The 21,510-nt window shown below is 34.5% G+C and overlaps 3 protein-coding genes across 3 annotated transcripts; all 3 read left to right on the plus strand.

Moving 5' to 3' along the window:
• Positions 1–3,306, plus strand: LOC141606199 (uncharacterized). The gene is made up of 3 exons (XM_074425237.1): positions 1–1,579; positions 1,673–1,864; positions 2,739–3,306. Exons 1-3 carry the CDS (start codon positions 383–385, stop codon positions 2,874–2,876), a joined length of 1,527 nt encoding a protein of 508 aa, XP_074281338.1. The 5' UTR covers positions 1–382; the 3' UTR covers positions 2,877–3,306.
• Positions 3,307–10,486: 7,180 nt separating this feature from the next.
• On the plus strand, positions 10,487–13,578 carry LOC141606203 (putative FBD-associated F-box protein At1g05080). The gene is made up of 3 exons (XM_074425243.1): positions 10,487–11,787; positions 11,941–12,135; positions 13,002–13,578. Exons 1-3 carry the CDS (start codon positions 10,576–10,578, stop codon positions 13,137–13,139), a joined length of 1,545 nt encoding a protein of 514 aa, XP_074281344.1. The 5' UTR covers positions 10,487–10,575; the 3' UTR covers positions 13,140–13,578.
• A 756-nt stretch (positions 13,579–14,334) lies between these two features.
• LOC141606204 (transcription initiation factor TFIID subunit 10-like) lies at positions 14,335–19,838 on the plus strand. The gene is made up of 7 exons (XM_074425244.1): positions 14,335–14,534; positions 15,587–15,775; positions 15,891–15,955; positions 16,764–16,826; positions 17,772–17,829; positions 18,504–18,554; positions 19,497–19,838. Exons 2-7 carry the CDS (start codon positions 15,674–15,676, stop codon positions 19,575–19,577), a joined length of 420 nt encoding a protein of 139 aa, XP_074281345.1. The 5' UTR covers positions 14,335–14,534; positions 15,587–15,673; the 3' UTR covers positions 19,578–19,838.
• Positions 19,839–21,510: the final 1,672 nt, after the last annotated feature.

The following is a 21,510-nucleotide window of genomic DNA, read 5'->3' on the forward strand; positions in this document are numbered from 1 at the left end:
ATATTAATATTTACATAAAACGGTCTCGCCTGAATAATTAATACATCTCCTTCAAGTCTTCAACCCTAGCTTTTCTTCGATTCTGTGCGTCATCTGATTAATCTGAATTCTGAAGTATACTGATTTTTGCTGAAAATTCCCATGCGTTCAATTGATTCAAATCCATCTGGTAATCTTCCATTTTTTTTGATCGATTATGCTGCATAACTGTTGTTGATTGTTGTTTGAGATGGGGTTTTCTGGAATTTTAATTTGTAGTGAAGATATGAATATATGATCATGAATTCTGAATTGGGTATTTGTTAGAATAGTGAAAAAGGCAAAGATTAGGAATTTAGATTAGTGCATACCAACTGTTTGACGAAATTCCTGTGAGAAAATAATGGAGGTTGGGGAAAATGTAGCAAAGAAACAAAGGGGTAATGTTGATAGGATTTCGGAACTTCCGGTTTTTATCCTGCATACTATTCTCTCAAGGCTTGATACTAAAGAGGCGGGTCGTGCTAGTGTATTGTCTAAGAAGTGGTATGGAGCTTGGTCGACCATTCCGGTTTTGAATTTTAAGCCTGGATACTTTAAGTCTGAGATTGAGGACGATACACGTACACTTGAACGTTTTGTGGAGTTCATAGATAAGACGATGCAAAGATACATTACGCAGAAGTCTAGAATAACAAAAATGTACCTTACGCTTCCTAAGGTTGATGAAAAGCTAGAATCTTTGGTTGACAAATGGATAATGATCGCAGTGCAAAATCAAATCGAGAGATTGGAAATCCAGATTACTGGTGGAAATGAGTATAGGTTGCCTGAGATTCTATTTTGTGCAAAATCATTGAAATACTTGAAATGTTCGAAAGTTGGGCTGCCATATTATGCGACTATGAAGCTCATCTCACTCGAGTATTTGACTTTGGTCCCGGAAACTGTGGATGAGGATATGCTTCAAGAAATGATCTCTTTCTGCCCCTTGGTTGAATTGGATATTACATGCGATACCCACCTTAAAAATATTTCACTTCCTTGGGTAAGAAAAGTTAATGAGGGAGTTGAAGGCCGAGGTAGTAGAACGATGCAATCCAACCTCCAAGAATCTCCGCTTCAAAAGTTTGTTTATAATGGTCAGAGTTTGGAATCTTCGTGGCCATGGAACATGAATGTGGTTGCATTGAAAAACTTGAGAAAGCTGGTTATTTTTTGTGCTCCTGTTACAGACGATATTGTTTCTGAGCTGGCATACAGGCTTGTCGCCTTAGAAAGTTTAGTTTTGGATACATGCTCAATGTTGACATGCATTAAGATCTCAAGTAGTTCGTTAAAGGAACTTGAAATTACAAATGGCCTAATCTTTAATCACAAGAATGCTACCGTTGATGCCCCTAACTTGTGGAAGTTTTCATACAACTGTAGAGTGGAGACTCCTCTGTCGTTGATCAGAGTGCTTGATCACTGTAATGCTGAATTCTTTCCAGTGGTGACAGCATCCAGCACCAATGTTTGGTTTGTTAACCTGAAAAAGTTTCTCACAGAAACGAAACTTTTCAAATCTCTATTGCTGAACTTGGCTTGTATTCATCTGGTATGATGTATATCTCCAATTCATGAAATTTTTACTATGTTTGATTATCTGGTGTCGAAATGACTAAACATAGTTTTCTACTGTCATCTACAGGTTAAGGCAGAGGAGCAACTGAGGGATGTGGTTATTGGCCCACCCTTCAAACTCAGAGAGTTAAAGCTGCGTGAAACAAGCGCTTGGGATTCTACAAAATCATCACTTGTCGCTTTTCTGGATGGTCTGTTTTGGTGTTGCCACCCTGGCGTGCTGTCAATAAGAACAAGTCTAGAGAATTCAGCTGTGCAGGTATGCTATATTGCATGGTGGTATGGTGAAGGGAGGAAAAGGGTTTGGTGGGAAAAGTAACCCCTTGGGATAATGGATTTAACGGTTTCCCTATATGGAGGTATTGCTGTCATCCGACCCAATTCGACCTTGGTTTTGCTCGTCTTGACTGACCCTTCCCCCTTAAATGAAAGAATAAAATACTCCAAAATTCCAAATATACTCAACGCTGAATGACCCGACCTTGAATCAATGAATCCACATATTCAGCACGACCTGATTCAAATTGGCTCAACCCTTACCCGTCTTGAACAACTTATGATCTAGGTTTACTCCCCTACTCCTCTACCACATGTACCTCCACAATTCCTTTATTTTTTTATTTCTTTTTACCCAATATCAATTACCTTCATTCCGAGGAAGCCACATTTTTGGTGAATTATTTGCGGTGGAAGATGGTTGTGCCTGCCTGGATATTATGAATGCCATAAAATAAAATTCCGTCTCTTTAACAATTATAGGCTCTTAATTTTATGTAATGACCCTCCAGCATATTAGAACTCTTGGAATGCTTTGTCGGTATTTTTGTTTATATGGATTGTATATATAGATTAAATGCTGAAATGGGTGTGCTTCTTGCCTTTCCTATTTACCGAGTCGAAAAAGAAAGAGACTGTTTTGCTGCATTTTTATTCTCTTGGTTATCCCTAAAACATGAATCCTGAAAGTATTAGCTAAATCCGTTTGACCATATAGTACATCATTCTCCGGACTGGATCATCTCCCTCGAACTAATCCCTCGTATGATTGCCAATTGGGTGAATTTTTTATTCCAAAAGTATGAAAACTTCGTTCCCTTAAATCCTTAATTTGCTAATCAACTTTGTTTTGGCAGTTGATAGTGAGTATCCTCAAGGAAAAAGCGGGATGCTGGAAGGATCCCTTGAAAAGCGTTGAAGTTGAATGCATTGGATCCCCTCATTTACTTTCATATCCATATGAGCTCGAGATTAGACTCAGGCTGTCTTGGTAGTCACTATATAGTACACCTTATAGTAAAGACTACCAGTGCGGTTTGAGAGCTTACAGCCGTAGCCCTTACACAGGTAACTCTTTACTTGATAAAAGCCCTCTCCATGTATTGAGCTTAGGAATTAACAATTTCAAGATGTCGTCCGCTGACCAGTCACTTTGTTCCGCCAACAATGCTTGTTTTAGGAATCCAGCCAATAAAATACAAACAAAGAGATTCAATCCGTAGAGGATTTCTTTATCTAAGTCCGATGTTTGTTAAGAAACTTCATTTTAGGAAGTTAGGTCGAACATAAAACAGTTTAATGTCTGTCTGCGAGGACTGTAGGTCTGTAACCCATGATATCTCATAATTACATGGTTGGCTAAATGTGAATTCTTTAATAAAATTTCTTTTTAATCCTAATTTAAATATTTTCTTTTTAAGGAAAGATTCATAGAATATTCTCACTAATTATGGTAAAACTAAGTTTATAATTGCATTTATCATGAGAATATGTTGTAAATCTTTCCTTATTTGATTTATTAGGGCACACATTAATAATCTAAATATGGTAAGATTTGCAAGAGATTAAATCTCTTGCAAATCTTACCATATTTAGGTTGGGTACACGTTAGAAAAACCCTTCTTATAAAGTGATAGGATATTGCAGTTTTCCATAAAAATATCATTAATTCTTTCCCTTTTGGGTTTCTTATCCTATGCCTAGTGGGCATAGGATAGAAAAACCCTTTTTATTTACAAGAAAATACATTTATTTTTAATTTTTTATTTAGAAAAGCCGTAAATATTACTCCTTATTACTAGTTTGGATGCCCGTGCGTTGCAACGGGGTAATTAACTTAGTTAAAAAAAATTGGTTATAGGTCTTAATATTTACATCTTATGTCTAATCATTTATTTAGATATGATCAAAAGTCAATACATCTTATTTAAGAGACGCAAAAGATGTTAGGTTGATAACTAAGTTCCAAGGATGCCTCATATTTATAATCATAAGACCACTACATCTTATATTAATCTTTCGATGTGGGACAATTCTATTATTTTTATATAATCCTACATTATTTTTCAATGTGAGACATATAACATACTAAGAAATACACAATTTTATATATGTACAAATTGTATGAAATTTATACGCTAATGATATCATTTTTACCACGAATCAAATTATGTTATTTTCATAATTTTCTTAATGCTGTTTTTTTGCCAAATGAAATGTAAAATTTTTTATATAAAAAATAGAAACATCACTTGAATATAATATAGAAAATAAATTTTATAATAATTAAAAGATTTTCCACTTTATTTTTTACATAAAAAAATATTATTTATAATACTTTCCTGAATTAATTTTTAAGATCACCCCACCGTATGATAATTTTCTGATGTGGGATAATTCAACTATTTATATGTAGTATATTTACCACACCTACATTATTTTTCAATGTGGGACAAATAACACACGAAAAAGTACACCATCTTTTTTGCACCTATTTCGATATCCAACTCTATTTAATAATGAGAAAATATTATACTATCTATTTATATTCGTACGTTTTTTTCCATTTTTTTATCATAATTAAAATATGTACAAATGATATAATTTAAATTACATTTTTTTCCTAATACGACTTTTAAGATGTAATTGAGGGAGCAATAAAATGTATAAACAAATGCAAAATATTTCCTTTTTTCTGGTGCGATTTTGATTAATGGTTAAAAATTATGATGTATTTTAGTTACTCAAATGTAATGAGGCATGATAATTACCTATATTTGAAAGTTAAAAAGATTTAATTCTACAATTTATCAAAGTAAAAAAGCTCATTATTGATTTGTTTGTGGATTTAAGATCTTTTTATGCAACACTTGATTGTATTATAATTCATAAATTTTCTATTTTAGTGCAGAGATTATCATTATATGACACAAACAAATTTATGTATATTTAGGACCCATTTTATTTTTTAATTATGACTTTGTATAATCGCTTTTATAAATATCTACGTGATTAATATTTGTATGGTATTGTTGTAACTAAGGTTTGCCGTTAATACAAACTCTTATAAGAACTTTCTAAGATAATTTGTAAGCGATTCAAAAGATTTTGGGTTGATACCCCCTAAGTTATGACTCATATTTATAATCATGTGATACCTCACCTCATGATAATCTTCTAATGTGGGACAATTCAACTATTTATATGTAGTATATTTACCACACCTACATTATTTTTCAATGTGGGACAAACAATATACTTAGAAATACACCATCTTTTTCACACCTGATTCGACATCTAACCCAGTTTAATAATAATAAGCAAATACTATAGGAGTACTATTTATTAATATTCGTATAGTACATTTTTTTAACTTCTTATCGTAATTAAAATATGTGCAAATAATATGATACTATATTCTAATGCTAGCATTTATTTACCACGAATCTAATTATATAATTTTTCAAAAAAAAAATTATGTTACTTTTTTGCTAAATGAGATGTATAAGTTTTTATATAAAAATTATAAACACCACTTGGACATAATATAAAAAATATATACTTCGTATATCATATCGTGGTGTTAATTATATAAACTCTTAAGAGCTCTCCAAGACAATGCTTAAGAGACTCGGAAGGTTTTGGGTTGGTATTTAGGTTCTAAGGATGCCTTCTATTTATAATCATATGATCACCCACCTTATGCTAAACTTTCGATGTGGGACAATTCTATTATTTATACGTAATATATTCACCACACCAACATATTTTTCAATGTGGGACAAATAACATACTTAGAAATACTCCATCTTTTTCGCACATAATTCGACATCTAACCTAGGTTAATAATAATGAGCAAATACTATACTCCCTCGATTCAAGACCAAATACAACATTCTTTTTTTTACACTATTCATGAACAAATAGAATCTTTACGATTCCTTGCAATATGTAAGACAAAATATGGTCATGTGGGATCTTATTTGATTCACCTATAAATTACAATGAGAATATCAAACTTTAAATTTTTTATAATGTAAACTTAAAGATATTTACGTTGTAATTTGTGTCTTGGCAAGTGTGTAAATGAAAATGTTGTATTTGGTCTTGAATGGAGGGAGTACTATTTATTAATATTCGCACGTTTTTTTTATAATATTTTTTTGGCAAATGAGATGTATAAGTTTTTATATAAAGATTATAAACATCACTTGAATATAATACATAATATAGAAAAAATATGTATATATCATACTGTGAAGATAATGATATAAACTCTTAAGAGATTTCCAAAACAATACTTAATAGACTCAAAAGGTTTTTGGTTGGTATATAGGTTCCAATGATGACTCCTATTTATAATCATAGGATCACTCAACTTATGTTAATCTTTCGATGTGGGACAATTATATAATTTATACGTATTATAATCACCACACTAACATTGTTTTTCAATGTGGACATATAACATATTAAAAGAAGTACACCATCTTTAATACTCGTATGTGCAAATCATATGAAATATATACTCTAATGAAAGTATTTTTTACCACGAATCTAATTATATTATTTTCATAATTTTTATAACAACATTTTTTTTCCAGATAAAATGTCAAAGTTTTTATATAAAAATTAGAAACTTCTCATTAATATAAAATAGGAAATATAGATATTATAATAATTAAAAGATCTTCATGAATATAAAATAGGAAATATAGATATAATAATAATTAAAAGATTCTCCACTTTATTTTTTATGTGGAAAATATATTTATGAAACTTTCCTAAATTAATTTTTGATGATGTGGACGCTCTAGAATCGCTCGAAAAAACTCTCTTTTATATATATATATATAGATATAGATAGATTATGCTTCTCAGTTTAGGTAGAGATAGACCTGTATATAAAGAGGGTTCATGTAATCAATGGATCACAACATCATTAATCATTAATAATAATAATCATTGATAATAATATAGACGGTTTTATGGATTCTGTGGAGAAGATTAGGTTTTCAATTATTAGATTTTATAATATGATTTTTAAAGTGCAAAAGATGGAGGACACTCCTAACAAACGTCTTCCCATAGAAATACAAGTTATGATCCTATTAAGGCTACCCGTAAAATCTCTTGTTCGATTCAAGTGCGTATCCAAGAATTGGCTTGCCGAAATCACAAGCCAAAGTTTTATCGATCTCTACAACCGTGAGAACTATCCTCAAAATCACGACTCTAATCATCAATACTTAATTCTCGTTGGTCCGGGTTCAATCTCGAGTTTTGATTATTCTAGTAGTGGATGCGGCATTGTTAGTAATTTTGCATTGCCCCTTGAATTTCACAAGAAATTAAACTCCAAGATTGTTGGTTCATGTAACGGGCTGCTCTGCTTCGTAAATTTACGCTCTAGGAAGATTTCGGTGTATAACCCGATAACAAGAGCAAATCGGGTTATACGACTTCCGGCCTTTCCGGACGCCTACACGGAATATGTGACGGGATTTGGTTACGATCATAAGACCAACGATTACAAGATTTTATGGGTATCCTGGGAAAAGCCAGCTTATATTTTCCGGCTGAAAAGCAATACATGTGAAGAAATCAAATTTACTCCGACTACACCTTTATTGCATTTCGGCAGCTATCGGCAGACGTATCTGTCTATGGTTTACTCTAACAACGCGCTACATTGGGAGACACCAGGTCATAAAATCATATCATGTTTCGATATTGGATCCGAACAGTTTTATGAGTTAGGGATGCCTCATTTTGTGATTACTACTCATATGTCTTGGAATATTGCCGATTTAAAGGGTTATTTGCACTTTGTAACACATTGTTGTCCGATTCCGAATCGGTCAAGTCCGTCGAGTTTGGTAATATGGGTTATGAAAGAGTACGGTGTTAGTAATTCATGGACTAAATTGATCAGCTACTCAAGTGTTGATCATATATTTTCTTGTGGGACAAAGTGCGCTTGGTCACAACCAAATGTTTACATTTATTCGAAGGACGATCAGGAGATCCTTATAAAACTCGGGCCGTATCCTAAGGACTTGTTCAGTTGTAACTTAATAACCAGAAAGATTGAGAAGGTACAAGTTAGTAGTATCTTTGATGGAGTTAATTTGTTTGATAGTACTCGACCCAAGGGATTTTATGTTGCACCGTGGTCTCCATCCTTTGTATCCCTTTAATACCGAGTCGTTAGTCGTCACTCGTCAGTAGTAATGAAACATGAAATCAGAAATAGAATAAATAATTTGCTCTCCTAATCTCCTTAACTTTTAAAGGACACTGAAGATGGCATGGCACATTGAAAGGTTCATTTATTTGGGCATTGTTTTTATATACTAGTTGTTGTATCGCGCTTTACGCGTGATACTCAAGATAGTTTTACTTGCGAGATGTTTGCTACCTAGTAGTCTATTATGAGTTTATATGATTTTTGATAAGGTCATAAATATTAAGCGAGCATGAAAGTGTGGATTACTTGATTCAGCTTTATATGATTTTTTATAAGACGATTTGATATTTACCTTCATTTCCTCCATATTCTGACAATGAGTTCGAATTGTATTGAGAATCGAGTTTATGACTTACGGTGTACCGAGTTCTCTTGTACGACGTAAAATAACCTTGTTATCAATAATGATTGAGTAAGACCGTATTACTTGTGCGAAACAATCTTAATGGGTGTGTAACCAATAAAAACACTATTTTATATTGTAACGATCTCAGTCCATAATTTGTTATGATGCTTATTATCTTGTCTAATACTCTATTAATAAAATGTTCAAGGTTTAAAATCGAACTACTCGCAAAAAATGGGACCAAACTTGAGTCATTTCGGGTTATTTTCGGCTCTGTTATAAGTTACACTTCCTCCATTCAACTCTACTCTACAACTTTCCCTTTTTACGTTTATCAACGCGTGTTTTAAGCGCTAAATATCGTTAGCTACGTATTTGCAAAAATTATAAAAATTACCGTAGATATTTTTAATGTACTTGTAAAAACGAATCAAACAAGATCACACATGAATATATATTTTCACTTACGGATTGAGAGAAACTTAAAATATTCACTCGTGAATAGTGTACAAAAATAAAATTTCACTTACGGATCGAAAGAAAATTAAAATATTCACTCGTAAATAGGGTACAAAAATGAAATTGGTAGGGTGGAGTACTGAAGTTGAAGCAATTCATGGACTATACAACCAGTTTTATATGTTGTACGGTGTATAATCTGAGCTTTGTGATAAAGTATCTGAGCTTTATGTTAAAGAATACAAGCTTTATTAGAAAGTATTGAACTCGTCCATTTACGCATTAAAAACATAAACTCTTTAAATTAGCTCAGAAAGAATACATATAAACTTGTATTATACATTAGTTGTACCATACTTATGGTATAACTAGATGTATATAATTCTATTTGTGGAGTTGAAGGGAGGAAGTATATTGAGTGAAGTTAATTCGTGTTATGAGTCAAAATCGGATTCTCAATTGGATATTGGGTCGGGTCATTCTGTCGGTCAGTTTTGTCATTTGCCAAAAATTCAATTTTTTTTTTTTTTTTTTTTTTTTGACAACAATAAATCGATTTATATATATGTGATTTACATCCGTACCTAGTCATGAAGATTACATTTTGAGCACGTATTTGCTAATTTGTGAGCAATTCTGACGTCTAAGCTACTACAAAGGTGAAAACAACACTTATGAAACCTGTAGCTAGACTCCCTAATCTTGTCTATTGTATTACAAATATGCACCGGAATATTGTTGTAATGGTTGAGAGCTTCAATTAGTTGTTGAGACGGTATAAGAAAGCTAGCTTCCAAATAGTTGTGTTGTAGTGCCCATTGCATTGCCATGAGAAGTGACATTGATAGTGCATGAATGGGGGAAGACGACTTTATTGTTTTGCCTTGAATTTCCGTAGTATTTTCAGAAAACCAAGCTATTCCTGTAATTCCATAATGCTTTCCTTGCATTGCCGCAACTTGTATACGATGGCCTTCATAATCTGTGAATTTACCTCTGAGTCCATTATCTGATATTTGCTTCTGTGTCTTCTCGTTGCTGAATAAACGCAGTTGTTCATGTGTAAGCTCCTTACTTCGATTAAGAATTTGGTGTGGAGTAACATGCTTCTTCCGGAACTCCATATCATTCCTGGCTAACCAAATAGCCCACAATGTAGAACAGAACATCGTTGTACAGTATTGAGAGCTCCCGCGGTCATTCTTTAATATTTGAGTATCAACTTTTACTGTCACTCCTAAAGAATCCCTCTTTACTTTCCAGGAACTCCATTAAAAATTTAATTGCTTTTTATCATCTCACATTTTCACTCAAATAAATTAGTAACTTGAGGAAGATTAACCCAGAATTTATGAAGGAAATCACATGAATTGTGGGTAATTTCAGTATTATATCTTTAAGTATTCTGGAATTTCATCCTTCTGGTATACTCTTTTGTTATCTTTATTATTTATCTTTTTTTTTTTTTTTTTTTTTTTTTTTTTTAAAAAATTAAGTATGTTGCATAGCTGCTGTATACTGTTGTTTGAGATGGGTAGTTCATAATTTTAATTTCTAGTAACATATGAACAAGAATTGTGGAAATTAGGGTTTAAGATAGTGCATGCCAACTGTTTGACGAAATTCCTGTGAAAATAACATGGGATTTGGGGAAAATGTAGCAAAGATGCAAAAGGGTACAGTGGATAGAATTTCGGAGCTTCCGGAGTTTATCCTGCATACTATTCTCTCAAATCTTGATACTAAAGAGGCGTGTCGCGCTAGCGTATTGTCTAAGAGGTGGTTTGATGCTTGGTCTTCCATTCCGGTTTTGGATTTTCGTTCTCCGTATTTTCAGAAATATGGGGAGTATCCTTACGCGTATGACAGTGATACAGGGGAACGTTTTGTGGAGTTCATCAATAAGACCATGGAAAGATATTTTAAACGGAAGTATAGAATAACAAAGATGTACCTTGAGATTCCTAAGGTTCATGGAAAGATAGAAACTTTGGTTGACAAATGGATAATGATTGCGGTCCAAAACCAAATCCAGATATTGGAAATCCATGACCTTGGTATCTTTGATTATACGTTGCCTGAAATTCTATTTCGTGCAAAATCGTTGAAATATTTGAATTGTTCAAGCGTTGGACTGCCATTTTATGCAACTATGGACCTCATCTCACTCGAATATCTGAATTTAATGTCGGAAACGACTCTTGATGAGGATATGCTTCAAAGAATTATTTCTTCTTGCCCCTTGGTTGTATTAGATATTACATATGACAACTACCTTAAAAAAATTTCAATTCCCTGGATGAAAAAGGTTAATGTAGAAGTTGAAAGTCGTGGTAGTGGAACAATGCAATCCAACCTCCAAGAATCTCCGCTTCAAAAGTTTGTTTATAATGGTCTGTCTCCGAGTGACGAAATTTTGTGTCCATGGAACATAAATGTGGCTGCATTGAAAAACTTGAGAAAGCTAGAGTTTGATTGTGTTCCTATTACAGATGATATTGTTTCAGAGCTGTCATATGGGCTTGTGGTGTTAGAAAGTTTAATAATTACGGACTGCTTTATGCTAAAATGCATTAACATCTCAAGCAGTTCACTTAAGCAACTTCGAATTTCAGTTAGCGGGGGGTTAGAGAAGGCTATAATTGACTCCCCTAAATTGCTAGAGTTTTTTTGCTGCTGTGAAGTAGTGACCTCCCTGTCGTTGGTTCAAGCGCTAGATCACTGTAATGCTCAATTCTGTACATTGAATCTGTATTCCGTGACCACTGGTTGGCTTGTTAAGCTAAAGAATTTTTTTGTAGAAGCAAACTTCTTCAAATCTTTGGCGATTGAGTTGTGTAGCGCTACTGAGGTATGAATTCTTGCCCATTTATTTATGTTTAAAGTTTAATATTCTTGTCCCCAAATGACTAAACGTAGTTGTATTTCGGTACTATGGATGTGTATATGCGAATATGGGGTACTATGGATGAAAATAATGAAGATTTTGTTGGCATTTATATAGATTGAGTTCGAACACGACCAACTGATGAATGCCGGTACTGCCGTACCGTACAAACTCGGGGAGTTAAAGCTGTGTGGAACAAGTTCTTGGACTCCTACAAAATCTTCACTTGTGGCCTTTCTGAACGGACTGTTTTGGTGTTGCCACCCTGATGTGCTGTCATTGACAACCGATTTACAGGATTCGACAGCTAAGGTATGCTGTGTTGTGTTGCAGGGTGGTATGGTACTAGACTACTAGGATACGGAGGCCAAACTAATATTAACAGTGGAGGGAGGAAAAGGGGTTTGTGGGGGGACGTTACCCTAATGCATTAGTGCGTTCCCCTTGGGAGGTATTTGTGACTTTTGTCCACAACTTTGTCGAAACTGATCTAATCGACCCAACTCATGCACACTCCTGCGGATTCAAAATCGTCTGGCCTATAACTGGCCCGAACTACCAGTGTCCTCTCCCCTAAGGCCCTAACTCTTCTACAACCATTACTTCCACAATTACTTAAATTTGATTTTCTATTACCCTTGTAACCATTACCCGCATTCCAAGCAAACCCCATTTATGGTGAATTGCTTGGTGTGGGAAGATGGCTGCACTAATCTATTATGAATACCATCAAATGAAATCCCATATCGTCAACCTCCAGACCTCTGCCATATGAAAACTTTTGGTATTCTGTGTTGGTTTCATAGCTATATGGATTGTATATAATTATATATACGTAAAATGTGACCCGAGCTGAAATGATTTTAATTCATGCCTTGCCTATTTTCCGAGTTGTAAACATCAGGAGATTGTTTGGGTGCATTTTCATTTTCTTGGTTGTCCGTAAAATTTGATTCCTGAAAGTATTAGCCTGAATGCGATAAAATAAGATCCAATATCTTCAACAATCCAAAATCGGTGTACTTCTTGTTCATCCATAAAAGGTGAATCCTGAAAGTAATAGCCAAACCATTCCAGTATATCGTCCATTATTTTCCTGACTGAATCATCTCCCTTGAGTTTCCTTAAAACTTTAACTAACCAATTAGTTTTTTTTTTTTTTTTTTCTTTTCTGGCAGTTGATCTTGAGCATCCTTACAGAGAAAGTGCAGGACTGGAAGGATCCCTTGAAAAGCATTGAAATTGACGGCATTGAATATCCTCGAGTATTTTCACATTCACCTGAGCTTGAGATCAGGATCAGGTTGTCTTGGTAGTCATATTAAATTTTCCACAGTGCTATATAAAAAGCTTTAGTTAAAATTTCAAGATGTCTTCCCGTGATCAGTCTTGTTCCGCCAACAATGCTTATTTTAGGAATCCAGCCAAATGGAAACAAAGAGATCAATCGGAAGAGGCTTGTTTATCTTTGTCCGATGTCTGTTCAGAAGCTTCCTTTTAGGAAATTCAGGTAGAACATTAAAAAAATCATGACTATTCTCTATTTTAGTCTGACTGTGAACCATGATCTCTCATTAGTTCATGGTTACTCGATTCAGCCTATGTGATGTTATCCTTGATCCGGCTGATTCGTTTCATCCCTATTTTGGCAATTGAGTTTGAACTTGTGCATGTCAAATTTACACATTGGCTGAATTTTCCTAGACAATGTCAAGTTACCAACCATATATGCATTTCAAATCTCAACATTCGTAGTAATCTCGAAAACACAGTTATTTCAAATTTGAAACTAAAATGTTCTAATGCCTCTAGCAAATGAATAATAAATTTGTACGCTTAAAAAGTCCTAGATTCTTCAATATTGAAATAAGCTGTGAATTTTGTGTTTTGACACATATCTCTCTAAGTTCATGGTTACATGGATGATTGTATACTCTGTGAGAGTATACATAAGACGGAGTGTCTTAAGGAAGACTAGTTGTTTTTCAAGAGGATTAGTGTCTATCGATGGTGGTATTATTTTATCAAATCATGAAGTTTATAAACAATATTTGTTCACTTACGACTGGAATATTTATTGAGCATTAAAACAACCCTGCTATTACATGGCATAATCAATCATAAATTGGCCAGAATTATTGAGCAGTAGCTGCATGTTTCCGAGATTCTACTTCTCGAGCTCCACATAACTCGTTTAAACATAAACTCATAAAGAAAGTGAGGGCACGTGAAAGTGAGGGCACGTGCCCTCACGTGCGAGAGAAAAAAAAAAAAAAAAAAAAAAACGGTATAATAGATCCTACAACCAGTTGTACCCAGTTGTATGCTCTAAAACCCGAGCTATATTATAAAGTTTTCGAGTTTTGTTTTAAAGAAGTCGAGTTATATTATAAAATTTCTGAACTCACTCACTTAAACATAAAAAAAAAAAAAAAACTTTAAGAGAACTCAAAAAAATTACACATAAGCTCGATAAGATATAACTTGATTGTATGATGCTATTGTACCACTGGAGGTATAATGTTATTCGTGGGTAAACACAAACGAGACCACAACAGAAACAGTATAAACATAAACTGATAAAGAAAACACAAACACAATAGAACGATAAAGACAACCACCACCTGCCGTCCGCCGCCGTCCGCCACCGTCTGCCTGGCGTCTGAGTGTCTGACACTCCACCACTCGCGGTACTACTCGCTTGCTACTCGGTATGTGTTCTCAGTATCTCTGTTCTTACTTCTCTTAATTTCTTGTAATCTTATTAATTCGGTTCATTTGTTGTTGATTGTTGATTAATTCCATTAATTTGTTCTTATTACTTATTAGTTTTGATTAATTTGTTCCCCAAATTCAATTAATTTGTTCTTAATAGTTTGATTAATTTGTTCCCCAAACCCTAAATTTCAAATTTGTTCTTATTATTTATTAGTTTTGATTAATTCGATTAATTTGTTCCCCAAATTCAATTAATTTGTTCTTATTAGTTTGATTAATTTGTTCCCCAAACCCTAAATCCCAAATTTGTTCTTATTCAACCCTAAATCCCAAATTTGTTCTTATTAGTTATTAGTTTTGATTAATTCGATTAATTTGTTCCCCAAATTCAATTAATTTGTTCTTATTAGTTTGATTAATTTGTTCCCCAAAACCTAGATCACAAATTTGTTCTTATTAGTTTGTAAATTTATTTATCTATTTGTGTAATTATTATATTGGCTTGTGTTAGTGTAGCTTAGAATTTGTTGTTTGTTTGTAGATGATGAAAATGAATAGCTTACAATACTTGTGGAGTCGGAAGTCACAAAAAACCACATCGACCTCTTCTCCATTGTTATTAGAACCTCAAAATTTTTTTGAATTTAATGTATAAATGTTGTCCGCAATTTAATGTATAAGTGTTAGTGTAGCTTAGAATTTACTATGTATTGACGATATTTGAATTTAATCTATAAATGTTGTCCGCAAATTTTTTTTCTTAATGTGCCCCCCTTTACTCAAATCCTGGATCCGCCCCTGTTAGGGCTATATGATGACTTGAAACACCTTTTATTCGCAAGAGTGGCATGATTTATCTAGCCAAGAGTCATAGGGATTATGATGTAAATAACTCATTAAACTGTTGATAAATGAAAGTTATTTAAGAAGAAAAAGAATAGTAGCATGATTTAGTTGAAACTGCACATTATAATACCACTTCTCCGTCCGGTTCATTTGTTTACCTTTATTTATCTTTAACTATTATATAAAACTCTACCAACAGGCCCGTGCGATTGTTTGTATATAAAAGAAAACCGGGGGGATTGAGCATCAGAAAGTAGAGTTGTGGGAAAAGCGGGGGAAGAAGAAGATGAACACGGGACAGATGATGGGGCAGAGCAGTGAAGTTAAACAGGAGGAAGATACACAACTCTCTCACTTTCTCTCTTCTTTAATGGATTACTCTCCCACTGTATCCCCTTCCTTCTTTCTCCTTTCTTCTATTCTTTTTTTTTAATTTTAATTATTATTATTAACCTAATTAATTAATAATTGTTTTGTTTGTTGATTTGATATCATATGCTTAGATTCCCGACGAATTGGCGGAACATTACCTCGCTAAAAGCGGTTTTCATTCTCCCGATCTTCGCTTGTATGTTTCTTTTTTACCTTTTCTGTTTTCTATTACCATTATTATTCATCTTCTTCCCCCTAATTGCTTTCCTTTCCTTATTATCTTCTTTCTTTCGCTGTAATAGGCTATAAGCACCAAAAATCCACCGCTAAAAGTGCTAGAAAGGACAACCTTTTTTTTTGTCTACTTTGATAGATGCAATTTCAATTCCCCAATTAACACCACCGCCGTGCGCCACTACTTAGGCCGCCGTATTCACTAGTACAGATTTTGAATACAAACACCCTTTCCAATTTGCCCTTTCCCCTCTGTCCCTCCTATTTAATTGATGCATCTTTCAGGAAAAAAAAAGGAAAAGGATGAATTAGTCAATTTTAGTGTCCACTTTGCATAAATGTTTGGAAAACCTCAGTTGCTTTCCCAGAGTACACGGAAATTAATTTGTTTCCTACTTTATAATAAAAATATTAGCTTTGTTACAAAAATGCTATATACGCAAACTGGTTGGTTATCTTTGTTTATGTAATACAAGAGACCATGGTGAAAAGGTGCGACACAAATGAGACCGCAGCATAGTTATTCAAGTTGACTTGTGTGTTCATCATTCCATAACTAGAGGTCATCAATCACACTCCCTAAATACCACTTTTATCTCTCCCTTTAGACTCCCCACTTAAGATTCCTTGTATTGCACATTTGATTATGGGTCACAATTGTACTCGTACTTGCTGCAAGAGGTGTTTACTTCTGTTTGTGTGACCTTAATGGTTATCAATATGTTAGTACATAGTCACTTAGTGGGTTGTGTTTTGTTTTCAATTTACAGGATTAGACTCGTGTCCGTTGCAACTCAAAAGTTCATTTCTGAGGTTGCTACCGATGCTCTTCAGTAAGTTTCTTGTCGCTACTCCTTTTTTGTACGTGACTCAGTCACTCAGACTTCAAAATGCATTCCACAAGTGTGTTTTACTGCGATATCTAAAGAGTTCGTGTACTTCTCAATGTTAAGTAACTAATGCAAGTGCTTATTTGAACTACTTGTTGTGGCTGGAACCTAACAGTGACTCAGTTGTCCATTCACACAGTGATTAGAAAATTCTCTGATTCTATGGTTATATTTAATTGAAAGTAATCACCATTTCAGTGTAATGGATAGCAAATTGAAGAACAATGTGGGATCAAAGAAAATTCATGTGCATAGAAGTGTAATGGTGAATAAGTGATTGCTTAATTGAACTTGGGCAATTGTTATTTAACGAAATGATTTATTCTATGGCACCCCTCTCTTTTCCTTCACCAACAAGTGTAGTAAATGGGCCTCATTACATTTTAGGTTAACAAAGTACACCTCAAGTGTGCTTAAAACCTAACCTTATCTAGGCCACCTTAGGTTCGTCTTAAGCAAAAAGCGGAATAAGCAATTTGCGACTCGTGCAAAATAAAAAGGTATTGGCGCACAAAATTTCTTCTAATTGTTTATTTTAACCTTCAATCCTGCCCCATTATCGTTATCTCAAATGTTAGCCCTCTATAATATTAAAATAGAAAGGTATAGAAAGGTATTGTTGCACAAATATTATTTTGAAATAACAATGTTTGCGGAAAACAGTGCGCCTCATGCACATGCGGCGGTCTCATTTTCGTCGCACCTTGGCCTCTTGTCAAATTGGCGCCCCTCATACCTTTTTAGTCTAAGCACTACATTATTTCAATTAAACTAACAAAGCATAGCTTATAGTTATATTTTTAATTAATGAAAGGTTTTGTATTGGCAGTTCCATTTTTTCCATTTTTTAACAGGATGATGCATGTTCACTTTCGTACTTGTATGTAGGCACTGCAAAGCTAGGCAATCTTCTATAGTAAAAGATAAGAGAGATAAGCAGCAAAAGGTATGCTAATGAGTAATGATTAGTTGTATTTCTCTCCAACTTCTACCCTCAGTGGATTAGGAAGCGTATAGTAAGTTTTTTACTCTTTATGTTCCACTTAGCGTCATACATTTGTCTTTGGCACAAAAAAAATTAGTACGAGTAGTAGAAAAAGTGGGCTTTCTTGTAATTTTTACTTTATTACCCCTCAATTTATTCACCTTCCTTCTCCCACAAAGGGTAAAATACCACCCCCATTCAAGGTCATGAGGTAGGTCATGGAGGGGTTGGGTCAAGTTAAATAAAGATTAAGCATTCCATTAAGATGACCCAATGCAAAAGAGGGTGTCATGTGATGACCTTTGTACTTTAACGAGAGAGAGATAGAGAGATTAGTGAGTTAGAGAAAGTGAGAAACGATTTGGCAAAGTGGAAAATGATTGGGAAAGTGAAACGATATTAAGAGTTAATATGTTGTTGACCCAATTAACTTTCTGGTTGGAGATGGTTAAGTTTCTAACTTAAAACGTAACACATAAAGAAATGTGGAAATGAGTGAAATAGCCCGATAATCAAAATGTATATTATAATGTGGAGCAGAGGGATTAACAATTTATTGCTTTCACCTTTTGATTTCAAGTTTTTTTTTTCCTTGTATTTTTTAATAGCAAGTCTATGCTTTTTTTTTTTTGCAGGACAAGCGTCTCATTTTGACAATGGATGACTTATCAAGAGCCCTCCGCGAGGTACAAGAGTTATGATGTTATTGCTGTTATCATAGATTCATACTCTCTCTAATTCGTTGAAAGCTTCCAAGTTTCCTTTATTACTCTAAGGGTGAGATTATCAGTAAGACTCTCCCAAGTCTTAAGACTCTGCCACATCAGCTTTCCACTAACTTTTATTATTACTTTATTGTTCAGACTCACCTCAGACTCTACTTTTCCACTTTACTCCTTTTTTTCACAAAAAAGAAATGACACATGGGATTCACTCATTGGTTAATTTCTTTTTAAGGTGGGGTCAAGACTCACCCAAAGTCTTAAGTTGAGTCTTGGATTTCCAGACTCAACTTAAGACTTTGTCAAGACTATGGTAGATTAGTGCTTGTGGCAATAAAAACCTTTACAAAATTGCTGCGTTTTGGTGTTGCACCCTTGGTCTATAAATTTATTTCAATATTTTACCTTTCCTTTGAATGGAATATGATGGTGAATCTGCTACAGCTTGTGTGCACTGAAAGAATACCATTGAGGTTTTTCTTCCTTTCTATTCGTTCTGCATTCTGCATTTTCAGCCTTGTCTAAAGCCCTCTTAACACTAACTTATACACGGTATCACTCTGCCACCATAGGTTGTTTTACTTTAAGGCTTAGGGGTTCTGAAACGCTGATTTATGTTTTTTTTTTTTTAACCATGAGGGTGCTGCTTTTATCTACCTGGAAGTCTGGAACCCATGACCCCTTTCTCATATCTATCCTTTGTTGTTTGTATGAGACCACTCCCTGCTGCCACCAACCCTTTCATTTGGGCTACACGAAATACTGGGGCTCTGTTTGATCCTGCTTGTGATATGGACTGAAGTGCTTTTTAGTTGCAAAGACGATGTTTGCTCATTTGTTATTGAGAGCTATGTGATCTGGTTATCAATCTGTTGCTGGTACTAACTACAATGTTATTCATTTCAGTATGGGGTCAACTTGAAGCATCAAGAGTACTTTGCTGACAGCCCTTCAGCAGGGATGGATCCAGCTTCAAGAGATGAATGACTTTGTAGTTGGTAGGCAGATGCGCTCGACTATTGTATACATTTCTAGCCTGTTCTACAATTTAATGCCCGTGCGATGCACGGGCCTATTTGTAATGCTATGTCGATGCCCGGGCCAATTTTTAATATCCTATGATTATGATGTAATAATATAATCCAAAGCCCTGTTTCTGACCTTAATTTTGCTGAACTGAACCGAGCTTATAGTTGTGATCCTATATAATAACGGTATGCATGAGAATATATGCATACATTTTGATAATATGGTTACACAAATTGTTAGAAAGGACAGTCTTATGACATAAGACCAGTCCAAACTTTCAACTTATAAGGCCCAAATCATATTTTCTATTTTATTTATAAAATTTATAAAATTTTAATCGGTTTATTCTTCTATCCTTTAGAGCATCCACATTGAAGAGGATTGTCCATCCTCTTAGATGAAAGAGAATGTTAAGAGGATGTCCTCTTCAATGTGGCAACATCCTCTTCGCATCCTCTTTAAAGAGGAAGAGGAAGACATCCTCTATAAATGGAGGATGTTCTTGTCTTGGCCCTTGTGCCAAATAAGAGAGAAAATGGGTGGTGGAGACTACTTAAAAGAGAGGAAATAAGATCTTCTTTGATGTGGAGAAGAAGAGAGGAAGAGGATGAAAAAAGTGGGAAATTGGGTAGTGAAAAGAGAAAGTAGTATGACCAATGAAAAAATTAGAAAAAATTGAAGAGAGGAAGATGACCTCCTCAATGTGCATGCTCTTATGTCATCTGATTAACCTGAAGTATACTGATTTTTGCTGAGTTTCCCATGTGTTCAATTGATTCAAGCCCATCTGGTATGGTATACTCTTTTATGTGACCTAATCTGCCACTTTTTTTATGGATTATGCTGCATAACTTTAGTACATTGTTGTTTGAGATGGGTTTTTCTGGAATTTTAATTTGTAATAAAGATTCGATCAAGAATTCTGAATTGGGTATTTGTTAGATTATTCAATTATTAGGAATTTGCAAATTTGAAATAGTGCGTACCAACTGTTTGACGAAATTCCTGTGAGAAAATCATGGAGGTTGGGGAAAATGTAGCAAAGAAGCAAAGGGGTATAGTTGATAGAATTTCAGAGCTTCCGGATTTTATACTGCATACTATTCTCTCAATGCTTGATACTAAAGAGGCGGGTCGCGCTAGCGTATTGTCTAAGAAGTGGTATGGTGCTTGATCGTCCATTCCGGTTTTGAATTTTCAGCCTTGGTACTTTAAGTATGAGTTTGAGGACGATACACGTGCACTTGAACGTTTTGTGGAGTTCATAGATAAGACGATGCAAAGATACTTTACGCAAAAGTATAGAATAACAAATATGTAGCTTCTGCTTCTTGAGGTTGATGAAAAGGTAGAATCTTTGGCTGACAAATGGATAATGATCGCGGTGGAAAGCCAAATCGAGAGATTGGAAATCCAGAATTTTGATGGTGGAAATGAGTATAGGTTGCCTGAGATTCTATTTTGTTCAAAATCACTGAAATATTTGAAATGTTGTAAAGCTGGGTTGCCATATTATGCGTCTATGGAGCTCATCTCGCTCGAATATTTGATTTTGATCCTGGAAACTGTTGATGAGGACATGCTTCAAGAAATGATCTCTTTCTGCCCCTTGGTTGAATTAGATATTACATACGATAACCACCTTAACGAAATTTCACTTCCTTTGATAAGAAAAGTTAATAGGGAAGTTGAAGGCCGGGGTAGTGGAACGATGCAATCCAACCTCCAAGCATCTCAGCTTCAAAAGTTTGTTGATCGTAGTTGTTGTCCAGATTCCCCGTGGCCATGGAACTTGAATGTGGTTGCATTGAAAAACTTGAGAAAGCTGGAGATTTGTTGGGCTTCTATTTCAGATGATATTGTTTCTGAGCTGGCATCTGGGCTTATAGCA

The sequence above is a fragment of the Silene latifolia genome, chromosome 10, assembly GCF_048544455.1.
Source record: "Silene latifolia isolate original U9 population chromosome 10, ASM4854445v1, whole genome shotgun sequence".
NCBI lineage: Eukaryota > Viridiplantae > Streptophyta > Magnoliopsida > Caryophyllales > Caryophyllaceae > Silene > Silene latifolia.

What these genes read in the sequence shown, in the direction of transcription:
- LOC141606203 (XM_074425243.1), top strand. Translation starts at nt 10,576, where the DNA reads ATGGGATTTGGGGAAAATGTAGCAAAGATGCAAAAGGGTACAGTGGAT. An exon ending in AGTTGTGTAGCGCTACTGAG is followed by an intron (nt 11,788 to 11,940) that starts GTATGAATTCTT and finishes GCATTTATATAG; the next exon opens with ATTGAGTTCGAACACGACCA. An exon ending in TACAGGATTCGACAGCTAAG is followed by an intron (nt 12,136 to 13,001) that starts GTATGCTGTGTT and finishes CTTTTCTGGCAG; the next exon opens with TTGATCTTGAGCATCCTTAC.
- LOC141606204 (XM_074425244.1), top strand. Translation starts at nt 15,674, where the DNA reads ATGAACACGGGACAGATGATGGGGCAGAGCAGTGAAGTTAAACAGGAG. An exon ending in TAATGGATTACTCTCCCACT is followed by an intron (nt 15,776 to 15,890) that starts GTATCCCCTTCC and finishes TCATATGCTTAG; the next exon opens with ATTCCCGACGAATTGGCGGA. An exon ending in CATTCTCCCGATCTTCGCTT is followed by an intron (nt 15,956 to 16,763) that starts GTATGTTTCTTT and finishes TTCAATTTACAG; the next exon opens with GATTAGACTCGTGTCCGTTG.
- LOC141606199 (XM_074425237.1), top strand. Translation starts at nt 383, where the DNA reads ATGGAGGTTGGGGAAAATGTAGCAAAGAAACAAAGGGGTAATGTTGAT. An exon ending in ACTTGGCTTGTATTCATCTG is followed by an intron (nt 1,580 to 1,672) that starts GTATGATGTATA and finishes TGTCATCTACAG; the next exon opens with GTTAAGGCAGAGGAGCAACT. An exon ending in TAGAGAATTCAGCTGTGCAG is followed by an intron (nt 1,865 to 2,738) that starts GTATGCTATATT and finishes TTGTTTTGGCAG; the next exon opens with TTGATAGTGAGTATCCTCAA.